Here is a 16811-nt window from a genome sequence, read left to right as displayed (position 1 = left end):
AGGAAGGATGATGTATGGCGATTATCTTAAGATGAACCAATTGAACGAAACCTAGTAATTCCTGTCTTGAAGATGGAGAATATATCCCTTATATCTAGGGTAGGATAAGTGAAGAGGAAATCTACTTCGATGCTTGGAACATACTTCAGAAAAAATAAGACATGTAAATGAGAAAATCAGCTACATAAAGCAACTCTTAAAATACTTAGCACATATCAGTACTGCAGTAAGCCTCATGAAACAATTTCTGTTCAAATGATCAAGAAGCTAAAGGTATTTAAGCTGAAGTATCTATTAGTTTACTACCAAAAATCTCAAGCTGAAAAAAAGCCTAGCCATGTAGAAGTCATCAAAAAAATCTGAGGCCAGGATATCCTCAAAGCTGCCAGGCTCCTTAGCTCATCCCATCTTCCCTTGTAAACACATATGCTGGTTTGCAAGTCTCCAGGAACAGATGATGTCCCAAGAATAGTACTGCCTTATCGTACTTTACAGTCTGACTTTCATGGATGTTGCTGGCATCAGTGGGTTTGGCTTTTCAGGTGGATTTTTGGTTTGGTTTTTGTTTTTTTAAGGATTTCACTGATCTCACTATCTTTAAATGCATTTAGTTGTATCAATGCTCTACACACAGAGGTTAATATTAAAAACCTGTTATGTGAATTATCAGAAAAAACACAGTGTAGTATCTAAAGAAATGTTCTCAGTTCTGTAGCCCTAACAAATGCAGACTATACTTTTTAGCAAATACTTTACAGCATCCTGAGGGCAGCAAAGAAGATGGCCTTCTTGTGTAACTAAAGTACTATTTCAAAGCCACAAAACAGGACACACTGCTTCAGACAACAACAACAACAAAAAAGCAGCTTTGTAAATCCAATGCAGACTACAATAACAACAAAAAAACCAGGACATGCAAACTAAAGTCAGGAATTATGAAGAATGTGCTTTTGTACTTTAATAAAACATCTACAGAATCTATTTTTAACCTGATGTCATTGCATAAGCAAAAGTGGAAAGGGCATGCATCAAGAAGAAGAAAGTGCTCCCAAACAATAATACTGCATTAAAGTTTGCCAGTCCTTCCCAATGGGGAGGGAGGAATGAAAAAAACAAAGAGAACAAAAAACAAACCACAACCCAAGAACACCTTATGCACCACATATGAGAGTAAATAAAAACTTAAAACTGGGATCTTTGGGGAAAGCAAACAAAGCATTTTCTCAGCAAACATCAGATATTGGGAACTGGAGAATAAACTGTCAAGTTGTCACAACTAGCAAAAGAAGTAGAGGTTTGATTCTCAGAATTTATGAGAAATGTTTTCCAGAACAGTATTTAAGAAACTGTGGGGTTGCAGCAGAAAAATGTGTTACTCTAGTTAAAACTCAATTTTCTAACAGTAACAATAGAGAGCAAGGATACTTTTATTTCCTAAGCAAATTCTGCACCTGTAGAGGGCAATTAGGTATTCCCGACATCTCAGGCAATCCTCATTAATATAATCACAGGATATATGAGATCCACTCTTTCAAGGCTAACTGTAATTGAACATTGCGACAACGTTGCCTTAATCTCTGGAAGGGTTTCTTAATTCTGCGTTAGACAGAAAGAAAAGTCTTACCAACATCTTCTTTGAGAAGGTGCATGTCTGCTGATCCTCCATATTGGAATAAGGAGCCCTGCAAGCAAAAAAGGCATTTGGTGCCTCTGTAGGAGATGAAAAGGGGCCCTTTTTTTTTTCCCTCTCTCTTCAGGCACAGATTAGGTCACCTCCTTCTTGATTACCTAGTGTTAGTTAGAGGAAGATTATTTTTTCCTCTAGCCTTTTCACAGAACAAAGAATAAAACCCAGCCATAGAAACAGGCAGGCTGGAAAGGAAATACAAGAAGAGCAGGAAGGAACAACACAAAGATTTTTGGGCTCTCCACAGAAAATGAAAAAGTCAAAGAATGCTATTTCAACGAAAGATGCATTCAAGACTGAAGCTGATAGGTAGATCCCCTTGCTGACCAGAAGGACCAGAAGACATGACCCATATCAGAAACAAGTTTCACTTCAAAATAGAGACTGTGGAATTTAACAAAAAAACCCAACCCAAAACAAAAAAAAAAAAATCACCAGTATCCATCTTTCTGAAAAGCTACTTTAGCCAAAGGATCAACTTGAAACTTTCAGAATTGTGATGTATCTAATTTTATTTAACATATTTGAAAAATGAAAATGGAGGGTCATTATAATCATGAAACGATATCCTCACTGGTCATTAGCCAAAGCAATATGAAAAAATACAAAGTTAAAAAACCAAATCTGCACAATATTTACAATGGACAATTAATCTGTTCTCAACCCATATAAAAACATTATTCAAGAATATTACAGCAAGTGTTCTAATGTGTACTGGTTTGGGCTGGGATAAGGTTAATTTCCTTCACAGCAGCTGCTCTGGTGCTATGTTTTAGATTTGTGACCAAAACAGTGTTGATAACACAGGGATGTTTTAGCAATTGCTGCACAGTGCTTACACAGCATCAAGGTCTTTTCTGTTTCTCATGCTGCTGTGCCAGCGAAGAGGCTGGGGATGCACAAGAAGTTGGGAGGGGACACAGCCGGGACAGCTGACCCCAACTGACCAAAGGGACATCCCATACCACCACATCACGCTGAGCAACAAAAGCTGGGGGAAAGAGGGAGGATGGGGAGAACGTTTGGAGTTACGGTGTTTGTCTTCCCAACTGTTACAGACAATGAAGTCCTGCTTTCTTGGAAATGGCTAAACACCTGCAAGCTGATGGGAAGTAGTAAATGAATTCCTTATTTTGCTTTGCTTGCACACACAGCTTTTGCCTTACCGATTAAATTGTCCTTATGTCAACCCACGAGTTTTCTCCCCAGTCCTACTTGGAGGGAGTGAGCAAGCAGCTGCATGGTGCTTAGCTGCCTGCCAAGGTTAACCCACAACACAGTGTTAGTAGCCTTGGTGCCTGAATTCCTGTATGAGGGCCCCAGGTAACCTTACAAAACATTCTCACCTTCAGGACAAAGGACACTGAACACAACCCACCTGAATTTGCTAGACAAAGCTGGGCTGCTGCAGTGAAGTAAAAATGGGAAGGAGTGATAGAAAGCAAAGATGGCCTTTACTGTCGCTCTATGAGTAGAGCTGCCCCAAAGGGTAAGATTTGTGTGGGAAGAAAGGAAGAGTGACTGCTCTCAACTACCAAACTCCTTCCCCAGACACTTATACAGTAACCACTGCCTTATTTTTTACTGGGATTACATGAAAGAAAAGAGGCAGTACTTAACTAATGTGAACAACAAAACATTGCCCAAAAGCCACTCTCCAATTCTTCAAGAGAAACTGCCAACCGGACTATACCAGTTTAAGGAAGAAAACAGCAACCTTAAATGATCGTTATGCAACCTTCTTCAGGCTCATAAGAAATCACTTTTACACTTATTATTTCCACTGAGGATTGTGTTTTCAGCTTAAATCAAATACTTCTTTCATATATTACCTATTTCAGTCAAACAGGAAACTATGTTCAAGTTTAACCAAAATATATGTAAGGAAAAATTCGAGTATGATATCCAAGTGTGTAAACTGAATTAGCCTGCACATCACTTCCACATATAGCACTAATTCAGACCTCAGAATCAAAAGCACCTTCCATGAAGCGATCCTGATCCATGCATTTGCTGATACTTATAAAGATCACCTACATTTAATCATGTTTGCTCACATCCAGGCATTAACTCTGATCTCTAGAAAGACAGAAAAGTCTCTGTAACTCTAATCTATCTTTTTATCACTTCAGTGACTTGTTTTCGCTGTCCATTCTTTTTATACATTCTTTCCTAAAATTGGTGAGTATCATTTTCAAAAGACTAGCTTAATTTTCAAAGGAACATGCCTCCCTAGTGGCATAAAATGGAAGAAATATCCCTGTACCTCATAGGTCATTATTTAGAACATTCCTTATAGCATTAATGCTTCTATCAATTCCTATTCTTATGGTCAAAATTTTGTCCTAGATCTGACAGGCAAGCAGAATTCTTACAAGAAGCAAACAGCTGACTTTCCTTGGCTTGGATGTAAAGCATATCTCATTTTATGAAAATTGAAAACATATGCTTTGTACATTTGTTTTTCTTTCCATTTCAGAAGTTAAATGATAGATGATTTCATATTCAAGTCCTCATATTTGCACATCAGAGTCAAGTACTTGGAAAGTAAAGAACAATTTTAGGGCATTACTCTATAAAACTTCCAATATGGAGCTTCATGTAACCTGTCAAACTACCAACTAAACATTTAACTGAAGTGTAAGAGGGTGCAGTTCACAAATAGTCAGAACATACTACTCTGAACACCAAGTCACAGATTTGGACCATAATATATTTTTAGCCTCAAACTTAATTTCTTTCCTTCAGAAAAACAAATCATACTCTCCTCGGTCTGAACCTAAATCTTTGGACATCACTTCAAACACATTGTTTCCCGTCACTGTTTGTTTTATGAAGTTTGTTGCAGCTTTAGATTCCTTGCTGTTTTCAGCTGAAGCTCTACACTCTGAAGACACTTGCTTCTTAAGATGTGTGACAGTAAGCAAATCTGAAGAAAACAGAAACAACTCATCCTTTGCCTTAATTGTACCTCTACAAAATGAAGATAATTTTATGTTTGAAAGCTGTTCAGATAACTACATCATGTGTACCAAGAAAGAGAATGGTGCAAGTACAGCTACTAAGTATTTCTTCTACAAATGGAAGTTGTATTATTTTACTTCTGTTACAGCCATATAGCCTTAAAGCTTATTAAAGATTGTATTACTTAAGAGAAATAGAAAATGAATCTATTCATTATAGCAACCTTGTGGGAGAAGGAACGTAAGATACATCTTTAAGGATTAAATATAAAAAAAAATAAAGCACATTGTGGAAAACAAAGACTAGTTTTACCATAACATCTCTCTAAAAATAGCTCAGGAAATGAAAAGGTTAGAATACACAGACAATATTGTAACATCCCAGACTCTGAGCCTCAGATCCTGTAAAAGCAATTAAAAGGACAGATGTCAAACTTAAATAAAAAAGACTAGGAAAATTCAACAGCAAAAAACCAGCAAAACAAAGATAGTGTATCATGCGGTGACTCTGAGTCAAACTAAGCACAACTGTTTTTCTGCTTCAGTTACAAAAAGGAAAAAAAGGATTCTGCACATACATTAAGATGGACTGGCTTGACAGATCTCCAGAAGAATCAAATCTCACAGTACAGAGCCCAAAATTGCACCTTCCAGGCATTTAATTTTTTTTAAAAGTGTAACAAAGTGTAAGTTAAATGTTCCTTGCTAAGAATAAAAGCATGACTTTCCAACTTTGTTCAAGGTAAAGAAGAATAATGAAACTGCTTCTCTTAATACAATGTGCCAGAAACTTGAAATAAAAACGATTTCTAGCTATTAACTATAAAATTTTTTACAGACACTATAAATGCTAATTTAAGTGACTTGACTGTGTGTAGTAAGACTGCTGTCTGTACAGAAGAAATTTCAACCTGAACAGCTTTTAAACCAAATAAATCTTTTCTCTATTCTCAGAGGATCATTACAGAAGTACTTAAAACACCTTTGAAAACACTTTCCCCCACTTCTCCAAAAAAAAGTCCATTCAGAATCCACATTCACCATGGTTTTGCAAACAAAACTACTGATTACGAGATGTACCTTATTTTATTACATGCATTTAATCCCCAATCTTTTGAGTATTTCTACAAGCAAAGTCTTGTACTTTAGAAGTCAGTTTAGCAATTTTTCCCCTCCACATGCTAGCACAAACTATTCTAGAGGTAACTATGTCTTGTCTCCACAGTAACTAATGCCAAGGGTAGTATTTTACAAAATGGCTTAACAAATATTTGGGTTTCTCTATACCTTTTGATAATGCTAAAAGCAGTTTTCCCACAGGTAAAATAACAACAGAGCAATACCTTACCTAATGCTTTTTTGGCAAGATGAACTACAGGCATTACCAAAATGCCCTTTCAACACAATAAAAAGCCTACTCTGAACTCAATGAAATCAAAGTGAATTAGATTCGTATGAAGTGCTGAAATATATTAGATATTACAAAGCTGTTACTTTCACATTTAAAAATTAAATATAGCGCTCACTTGCACTTACCAGAAATATACACAGAAAACAAGAAACTAGGTCTCTCCCATTTTCCCTAGTGTTCTTCATTGATGACCCATTCTTTACACTCTGAAATTCTGCTAGGTAAATAACTTAAAACTTTTACTGTTGAATACCTAGGGAAAAAATATTATTCTCCTAATTTGGGCTGAAAACAAGAATACTACCAGCATAGGTGATAAGTTACAAAAAATGTCTTTGTATGAATACTGTAGATGAGAGCTACACAACTCTCTTCAGTAGCTAAAAGCAGAAAGTCATGTGTTTCTTCTTGTCAAAGATGCTAGCAACTCTTCAGTCAAGTTCTATTACTGTATAAGCAAAAATTAAGATCGCTTTATTGAAATGAAAAGGAATACTCTTACAGTCCTTTTAATATAGTCAAGATATCTAATCATGCATTTTAACTCTGTTGGTAAAATGAGCTTCAAAGAGGCAATAGCTGAAATACTTCCTAAACATTAGATATGGTTCATTTACCACCCTGTGACTGGGCATTCAAGTGCCTAGATTTGTATCACTTTAGGCAAATTAAGGATACGCTTATCAATTTAGTTCTCAGAAGCTCCAATTTTAAAAAATTTCAGTATGGATACAAGAGAGTGTTCAGAATGACCTGAGTTTAGTTCAGTTAATATCTTCATGTGTATAATCCATGTATTACATGAAAAAAAAACGCAATTTAGCATGACCGCCAGTTACATAGGTGAGAGGGTGTAATTTCATAAGAAGCTTACTTCTTATGAAGAAGTCCTCCTTCCTAATGGCCTGGATTCCTCTCTCTCTGTAGCTTCCCAGCTCCAGCCTTTCATTTCTCAAGGATTATCTGATGTGTGGATTATTAAAAACACAAAACAAAACACAAACAAAAACTCCAATTGTTTCACTATCAAGTTGTGTGACTCTACAAGAAAAGAAAAACCACTGTGTGTCATTCTCTTCCTTCTCATTTCGCATTTTCTTGTTTTAAAAGAGATACCTGCATTTGGTAGCTAATAGCAAAAAGGGTAAGAACAAATAACCAAACCAGTATTGCTGCTTAAATATTATGGTGAAAATGAGTGCATCCACAGGAAAATCTTTAAGTTTGTCTCTCAACAATGGACATTTCCATGATGCACAAATAAATCTGTTGATATTAGTTTTGCATACAGTCTGCCAGATGCATCTCCCCCTATAATTCTGACATTTTAAGAAACTGAGATTTTGTACAGAAGTAAAGGCAAATTCATTCTCCCCAAAACAACGATATTTTTACTGAATAGCCATTCTATTAAAAAAAATGGAGAAATTTGTTCTAACAAGAATCAGGTTTAAATGCTAAGTCTGTCTGCCACCATTTTTCCATCAACTTTCAATGACAATCTAGTACAGGTTCTACTTTCACAAATCATTTACAGTGGTAATAGTAGTATGTATGAGTAATGATTTTTAGACGAGTTCATAAAAAACACAGCACTGTAAATTCAAAAGTAATCTCTTCGAAAAGCTATAAGTCTTACTAAAAGGGTATTACTTACTATGATCAGCTGCTTATCACCATCTTTTCCTGCTTCTTTTAGCTTCTGAATGTGTTCCTCAGATGGTAGGAAGTTACTGCATTTTGATGCTAATGAAGGATTTGACAATGGAACCCTTGAAATATAAATATATTTCATGTCAAAAAGGGACTGCTTATATATGTCATCCCAGATACTCAAAGCTGTTGTGATTAGTATAACTGAAATATAACGAGATGCAAATCCAAGTTAATTACCCAAAACACAGTCCTATGTATTTTAATTTGTAATTCAAATGGAAAAATAAGGAAATAAAAGGATTAACCAAAAAAATAGCGTTTGTGACTAGTCTAGTTACTAGCCTAATTTGTTTTAATGATAAAATGTAAAAGACTAAATTTATCATCAAGTGGGGTAGGTTAGTCACAAGCATTAACACAAGAATATGACTGAGGCATTTTCAGAGCATGACCGATGGTGCCTAACACTATGTATTTCCTATGTAAGGTTTAGGTTTCTAGGTTTAAGTATCATACATCAGGCTGCTAAAGCAGACTATGTAAATATTCTCATAAATGTAAGTGGGCAATACAAAACAGACGTCATAAATCTCTCAAATTCAATTCAAACTTATTCTCTTCTAATGGCTGGCAGTGAAGGGAGGGAGAAGAGGACCTGAGAAATAAGTGGATGGGTATCACTGGAATCTCTCATTCAGTTTAAGTTTCCCCTTGTTATGACTGAAAGAAACACTGGAAAGTACTATAATACATCGACAACAAAGTTATTCTATGAACTTGCTACTATATTCAGGGGTAAAATTTCCAGGTTTGGATAAAACTTGCGGAGATCACCAAAGTAACGCACACACAAAAATACTCAAAATACACAAAAAGCTTTTACATATTTTCTGTTTCTGAGCAAACTAAGGATACAGGGCCAAACACTCAATTGTAGCAGCTGCTGTAGTGCATGTAGCAGGTTAAATCAGTGAGATTCTTCAAAAGTAAAAGCTCTTGCCAGACTGTTTTAAAACAGCATTTCTGTGCTAAATCAGAGCTAATTTTTTTTATTCCTATCACGTGCTCCAAAATTTGCATTAAGTAGCTACTTCATGGTTTGCCTTTTCCCACTGCAACCTTTTCTTACAAAACCCTAAAGAGAGCTACACTGTAGATATGCACATTATTCTGTGTTATGGCAGGGGTACCACAGAAAGAACAATGGCTTAAATCTTGGATAGCGTATGGAAAGCAGGATAAGAAAGCTCTCCCAGGAAAAATATATATCCATATAACAGTGAAGCAATATGGGCTTGTTCAGCTAATAAAGTATAATAAATTTGAGTAGATACCACAAAGCTGTTTGGCAGTTGAGAATAAAAATATGAAAAAAATCAAAGCTATTGTAATATTTATTGAAAAAATCTAAAAATATTCATTTAACCAGTTTTACATCTACCTTACCACCATTCTGTGAAATCCCATAGCAGCAGAGTTTTTGAACATGAACAAAAGGGCTGGTTAGTCAGAATTGTTCACCTGGCCTCAGACAGATGTACTGAAAATTAACTGCATCATTTTATCTTGTCTCCATTATGACTACAGAAAACAGTACCAATAGACTAACCACTGTGCCAACGACATTGCTGTTCAAGGTATTAGGTATAAAGAAATTACTATCTTTAGCTTGTAATTGGCCAAAACCAGAGACTATATCAGAATTGTTCAAAAACTACAGCAGTCAACGTGATCAAGGATAAAATGTAAATTTGAACTATTAGTAGTAAGAACAATTTAGTTAGTAGTAAGAACAAGAATCATTTTTTATATGGCAGCTGACACCTTCATTTCACAGCAATCACAAAACAATCCCAAAATAAACTCCCTCTTCCCCACCCAAAAAGATTCCATATATATAAAACTCCCATAATTTAAGAATTGGAAAACTCTTCCAGAAGTCAGTCAAATAATTCAGTATATCAGTAAATAAATTCAGAAAAGCATGTGGTAAACCCTTCCCACACTGTCCAGTTATCATCTGATTTGAGGAACAGACATCAATAGAAATGTTTTCCCAACTCTGTTAAATTCTACTTTTAAAAATAAAGGTAGAGTTACAAATATCTTACTTAATAATTTTCTTAACAAAGTAAAAATATCCCTTAATTACTGGGTAAAATAAAAGTCTAGTTTTACAAAGGACAAGTCACTTATCTGAAATTGAAAGTTGAGGCTGAGAGACAACAGGACAGTTAGTCTTACAATAAAACCTCTCATAACGCTATGGAAGGTTACTGTAATTTCATAATGTATGAAATACTATACCTGTTCTCAGTTTCAGAAGTTTGATTTGTAAATGAAGTTTGCGTCAACTGCTTGGGAGCCAAACCTATAATCAAAGATTGTAACGTCATTACACAGTTCTTAGTTGCAAAGGAAATTTGAGCTACGCAAATAGTGATTTGCAATAACATATTCGAGACAATGTTGCAATTTGTTCACGGCCAATAAAAGAAGATGCAACCTTGAGGCAGTATTCAAACGTTTCTCCACATATACTTTAAAAAAAAGGCAATTTTCTTCAACATTTCCACAGCAGTTCTGCAGAGCAGTTTGCCACCAGCTAAACAAAGCCAGTAATGCAACTACACAGGAGTTTAAATCTGTTTATACCAACACCCATATAAATAGCTCTACATATAATATTAGAATCATAAATGTATAGTACGCCCCCATCTCAGGTGTGTTCTGTAACACTTCAGGAAAAGAAATAATCAAGAATAGCAAAAGAAAGAGAATGTAAAAAAGTTTTTCCTAACAGTACAATTGGAGTATTTTGCCCTTCAAAAATACCCTACAATGGCAGGAAAAAAACCCAAACTATTTAGTAAAGCTAAATACTTAAAAAATGCACTTAATATCAGGTTCAGATTTTAAAAAAAGGAAAAAAAATAAAAATCAAACGGAACAAAACTAACCAAAAACCCCAACAAACCAAAAACCCAAAAGCAAAAGTATGAAATATCAAGAGGGAAGTTAATGAAGAGGTATGTTAGTGATCCAGTGATAATATTTCTTAGTCAAAAGTACTTGAGTCAAAATATTCACATCACACTCATCATAAGGTTTGACAAATTGCATTGACAGGCAGATAAATGAAGACTATGTAATAAAAACAGGAGAGTGATTACTCAATTAGTAATTAGGTCAAGATCAAGTAGAACAATTTAGGAGAAAAAAATGCAGACACTTAGTCGAAGCAAGCAGTAACCAACAGAGAATCCTTATCAGAAACCAATCCAAGAGAAGAACCCAAATGAAACATGGAAGTTTTACTACTTTATTACATGGAAAAGGAAAGATTTGGTTGAGGGTTTTTTCTGTTTGTTTTTTGTTTCTTTTTTGTTTTTGTTTTTTTTTAGTCATCACTTCACTTTTACTCATATGGAGCATATTTAAGCATTAAAATATTCATGCATAAAGCACAAAGATGCACTAAAAGCAGAGCTGGGCAGAAAAGCAGATACCTCTCTTTCCCACGACACAGCCCAGAGATAAAAGGACATTCGCTGCTACTCAAGTGGCCAGGGTGCGACACACAAAGAAATATGAACAAAAGAAACTGAACAGTTCCAATCTCAGAAGTTTAGTTCTGCACCAACTGTACCTTATTCTGTGAAACACTCATCTGAAAGGAGGCCTTATGCTTCCCATAAAACTGGTCAGAAGAAGAGGAAAAATTAGTAGCAGTTACCTTGAGGTTCACTTTCTCCGGGTTCTTTTTTTAATTGTTTTGGTGGTTTAGGAGCTGTAACATACTTTACTGGAGAACTTTCTGGACTTGATTCCAAATGTAATCGAAAGTTCTAAACAAAACAGAAAACATTAAATAAAAAACAATGAACTATTTAACGCCTCTAACCTATCAGCAAAAGGTTGAATATAGCACCAGTTTTCTGATTCCTACATTATTTTAAGCAAACAAATGCAATGATTAGCCAGTCCATATTGAAGTTTGTGGCACTGATTTTGCAAAAGATCTGTTTGATTTTAAATATAAGCTTGTAAAATACTTCCTATAGAACACCTTTGTCCTTAAAATCTTATATTTTAATAGAAGTTCATTCAGATAGAGAACACTTCCTTCCCATTTCTTTTAATACACCTTTTCAGAACACAACAGCTATGCAAGCTTAAGTCATCAAAAAGCGTCCATATGAATCTGTACAACCTCCGGCTCCAGCAGGAAATTTTATCGATCAACAGAACTCAGGAGGGTGGAACAGATTCATTTTTCAGCTTACTATCGTTCCATTTATGACAACACACCAGTCAAAGATCGTTAATGCGTTTGAAAATTTTAAGTTACTGTAAAATAAAGTAATTGTTAAACTTTCTGAGCATGGCATTCTCAGAAAACAGAACAGATTTAGAACACCCTCCCACCATACACCACAATTAAAATTACTTACCTCATCTGGTCTTGGCTCACAGAAATGTTTTGTCAAATTACGCAACACACCATTTTCTGCACCTCTCTTTGTGGGCTGTTTTATTTCTAATGTCACTTCTTTAGCTCCTGCTCCTTCAGATGAAGCATTGGATTTCTCCTGCACACAAGTTGTACTTTCATTCTCAGAGAGTCTTGTTATTGACAGCTTGTCTTCTGCCTTCAAAAGCTCTGCTTCTGTAGCTATTTGATTTGCCTCTGAAACTTCAGGGTAATCTTTCAACAAAGCAAGCTTGGGGGCATTTGCAGAATTTAAGTTACTTTGTTTCATGTTACTAGCTTTCAGTAATTTAATTTTGGTCCATTTAGAGTTTTTGTTTGAGGAATTATTTCTACCATTGAGAGTGCATTTGACAGGCATTGCTTTTTTGCTAGGGAAAAAACGTTTGCATTGAGTACTTTGACTGGGTTCTTTCTGAGTAAGCATTTCACTTTGTTGAAGCTGTATGTTGGCATGCTTTTCTTCTGTTTTGCTATACTCTGCGTTAGGGGAATCTTTTTTCACCTCTACTGTATCTGACTCAATCTCACCTGCAATTTCTTCACAAAGTTCAAGGATGCTTACCCTTTTGGATTTCGCATCACTCTCTGGCTGATCAGCCACATTTGTTTCACTTACAGATGGCTGTGAAATCTTTTTTGGTTTTGTACTGGTTTTTATGTTCTGATGCGTTTGTTGCTTTTCCTTAGTTACTGTCTTAGAACTTGGCTTAAGAGAATCTGTTTCCACTTTCGTTGCGTTGCTAGGAATAGGACATACAGGGCTGGTTTGGTCTTTCTTAACTTCCTCAAGACTCCCATCAGGATATAACGATGACCCTTGAAGGTTGTGTTGAAAGCTGTTGGAATTATCATTTTTATTGTCTGCTTTACATTTTTTCTCTTTCAGAGAGCTGGTCACTTCTACGTGTATTTCTTTATCCTCACTTGTATTGCTTGGCTTTATTTTTGTGTTTTTCTGTTCCGTCTTCTCTCCAGCAGATTTAAGTACTTTTGTTGCAACACTGTGAGTGTGTCTTTTTGCCTGGCTACTTTGTTTAACTTCCAAAACTTTTTCTTCTTTAACTTCTCTGTTGCGCAGGGATCTTGCTGGTACATGTACATGTGTTAACTGCTGCAGTCTCTGTGATCTCCTCATTACTGGCTCATTTGGCGCAATTATGCATTTTGACTTAGGAATTTCTTGAACAGATTTTTTCTGGCATACCTCCTTATTTTTTGTAGATTTAGGTTGCTCTTGGACCTTCTTGTCAGGTATTGTTCTATTATTCAAGTTGAATCCTGACGATCTTGTAGTCATGCGCGTTCCTACTTCAGGCTCACTGGCGTTGCCACTGAAACATTCAAATAATTATTTTTTCAGCATCCAGAAAGTAGAATTTGTCATAGACTCATTCCTACTAACCTCTGCCTCTTTTTTTTTTCTTTTCTTTTTTAAAACACTAGATCTTACACCCTCAATACTTTTAGAATTTTCTGTAGAATCATTCTAAAAAGACTTCACTTCCACCTGGTTACTCTTTAGTGTATTACTTAATGTTTTTTATGCATGGCAAGACTGAACTATGAACCCCAGATGAATGCTTTTTAACATCTCCAGCAGTTTTTAATTGTTGACACTTGTGGCTTTCAAATGAAGTATTGGCTCATACAGACTAACAAACTCATATAGAAAATATTAGCTCATATTTTCGCTTCAGAAATATTTTTGGAGGAAGTCTTTCTGGATTTCAAGACACTAACATGTTTCCAGAGAAAGATCATGTAGCAGATATCATACTTAATGATTTAAGGCTGATCCTCCTGCTAGTACTATTTAACTATTTAGTTGTACCTTTAACTCAAATTCATTCAGATTGTTTCTGCACTCATTTAGTCTATGAAGATAACCTAGAATAATTACTTATTTTGTCACTGACCTGTTTGATTTGACAGAGGTTTTGAGTACAGTTTTCTCCTGCACTGCACACTGATTAGACTTTGATTTATTTGAGACATGTTTTGTATCTGACACCTCTTTTTCCTTCTTCACCGATGACTGTTTGCTGTTCTTGTCCAGCTTTGGACGTTTAGCAGAAGGCTCTACTAACATAGACTTCCTTTTCTGAGCTGCCATTTCTGTAAAACACAGTAATTGATTCAGATTTTAAAGTCTTTTGCCAACTGTTGTTACAGTGTCAGTTAATACAACCAAAGATATGCCCGTTTTACAAAATAAGGTAACTGATATTCACTTTTCTTTTTAGAGGCAGATCATGCTAACTGTGATCAGAAACAACGCATCAAAGCCATCCCAAATCAAATTACATTTATTTTACTTACAGGTTTTTACAAGAGGCAATCGATGTTTAGGCCAAAGTAACTTATCAAGGTGTGCCAAGAGCATTCCTTATGTATATGCTTACGAACAGGACGTTTCATGCCACCTATGAAGAATATAAAATGTTCATGCAGTAAGCACTTTATTAACTTCCTTCTCAGACTCTGAATTTGGCATTTCCACCCTCTTCCATCCCTCCAAACAATGCTTACCTTCAAAGTTTCTTTGATAATCGACAAAAAAACCAAACAACTCACAAATTTTATTTCCATATCCAACAATTCCTGGCATTTTGCTATCTTAAGCATTACCCTTTTACCTTTCAAAAGGTGGCAGATAATAGTGCTGTTCGAAAGGAAATTTCTCAGTCTTTCACATTTTTCCAGAAAATAGTATGCTGCTCCCTTTCATAGCTCGCAAAAAAGTGGGCTTACTGTCAATCCTGTGCCTCACTGCAACAGTGATTAAGTACATTAGACTCCACTATGTTTTGTGGCTGCTACTACAGAATTTCGTAGACGTCAGCAACCACCTATAACTGTTCCTTCTAATATGACTTAAGCTACAAATCAGAGACAGAAAGCCTAGCAAGTAGCATTATTTCAGACATTTGCCTTGGGCAGTTAAAGGTGATGTCGTCATGAGAACTGAAATGATGTTCACGATGCAGAAGTTAACCTGCACTACAGTCTGAAAACTAGCAGAGATCCTCAGTAAAAAGTCTTCACAGATTTGGTTGACCACACCTTTCACATCTATTTGTGGCTTCTGAAACTTTTAAGTTCTCTTATTCAAAGACATTGTCTTTGTATTATGGCATAATAATTGTTCAGCAGAGTTTCACTGGTATCTTTTTTAAATTAAGTTTACTGGAAGATTGAGTGCTCAGAACTTCGTGTCACCTTTTTAGGTCCAGAATTATCTTTTTGCCACTGACAGGCTGACAAATATTTTTGTAAAAATTATATTATTTTTCAAACTAATCTGATGTTAAATTTGACAGATTTTAAAGTAAAACAGGAACTTTAAGTTACCAGTTGTATAATACAGACCAGATACTTTAATTTCATCACAACTACAGTAAGCCTCCCAGGATTGACAAATGCATGTCTAACAATTTGAAAAATACTTACACTAAGCTCCTTTTAATAATTATTCATTATCCAAAAGGAAAAAGTAAAGACCTGTACTTTTTCTTTTCTTTCAGACTTTAAATAGTCCTTAACTTCATTTTCATTTATTCACTCTTTTATGAAGACACTTCTAACCATACAAGACTGGTAACGCTCAAATTTCAGACACCAGTGCTGTCTTCTGACTTTCTCCTTTAAAGAAGCTGCATGACCAGCAACTCATATTTGAGATATGTTTTTTAATTCCATCCAGGGAAGAAATCTCTAACACCACTTTTCATGGTTCTATTTCCATGTCTCTCCCTAAGAAGCAGGCAACAGAATCTGTATGCCTTACTTCTAATAGCTCATGAGCTCCGTGACACTTTGCAAGCCTGCAGGTTTCCACTAGTCAAAGATTATCCGTCAGAACCACAGTAGAGTCACTCACGCTGAAAATAACAGCTCTAGTTGCTGAATAAGTCTTCGGTCTTATATTCTCTTAGTTTAGAGCACGACATTGACTCTGGGAAATTGAGAACACCACGACACACACTGTATACACCTAGACCGTCTTGTTTTTTTTCCAGATATATACAGGCATCACTGTCACTCTCAACCACATGACATAGCATACTCAGAAAAGACTTTCAAGTACAAACCAGAAGATACAATCCTTCCCTCACCGGTATTGCTTCTCAGGACACTGACAAATACACTCTCCTCCCACAAAGAGAACTAGCTCTTTGATAGTCATTTCTTTCCTGCTAACACTTTGCACAGCACAGCAAGGACTTTTCCAGACATTCAAGAACTGGCAGTTTCTGCCCTGAAGAAGTCCCCTCTAGTAAAAAACAGATTATGGAAAGAAGGGAAGACACAGAAGTACGAGAACAAACTACACAACAGTCAAAGGGTTCGGTGCAATAAGTATAGGAAAAACAGAAGCACACACCTCCCACACCCTCAAGTCCTTAAAGCAGGGGCGATGCCTTGGTCTCTGCTGAGACGGGGGGCTCAGCCCCTTGACAGAGCGCTGGGGTCTCACCCAGGAGCCTCCCCCACCGACTGCCACGGCAGAACCTCGCAGCCCCCGCGCCTTAACTCCCGGCTGAGACCCCACGCCCGGACTCGAGAGGACGAGGGAAGGCCTCCAAGCGTGGCCCGGTG

General features: G+C 36.2%; 1 protein-coding gene across 1 annotated transcript in view; it reads right to left on the bottom strand.

Moving 5' to 3' along the window:
- ESCO1 (establishment of sister chromatid cohesion N-acetyltransferase 1) overlaps positions 1–14637 on the bottom strand; it is a 30939-nt gene extending 16302 nt beyond the window's left edge. Inside the window, exons 1-6 of the mRNA XM_009695064.1 lie at positions 14532–14637; positions 14129–14327; positions 12172–13543; positions 11454–11565; positions 10025–10088; positions 7719–7833 (exon numbers count right to left, since the gene is read on the bottom strand). Coding sequence (XP_009693366.1) covers positions 7719–7833; positions 10025–10088; positions 11454–11565; positions 12172–13543; positions 14129–14325 — 1860 coding nt within the window. The 5' untranslated portion in view covers positions 14326–14327; positions 14532–14637. The remainder of the gene's footprint in view (positions 1–7718; positions 7834–10024; positions 10089–11453; positions 11566–12171; positions 13544–14128; positions 14328–14531) is intronic.
- Between the last annotated feature and the right edge of the window lie 2174 nt (positions 14638–16811).

This window comes from Cariama cristata, unplaced genomic scaffold (genome assembly GCF_000690535.1).
Source record: "Cariama cristata isolate BGI_N322 unplaced genomic scaffold, ASM69053v1 scaffold7232, whole genome shotgun sequence".
Classification (NCBI taxonomy): domain Eukaryota; kingdom Metazoa; phylum Chordata; class Aves; order Cariamiformes; family Cariamidae; genus Cariama; species Cariama cristata.
Note: the sequence above shows the minus strand (reverse complement) of the source record. Positions and strands in the feature narration are given on the sequence as shown.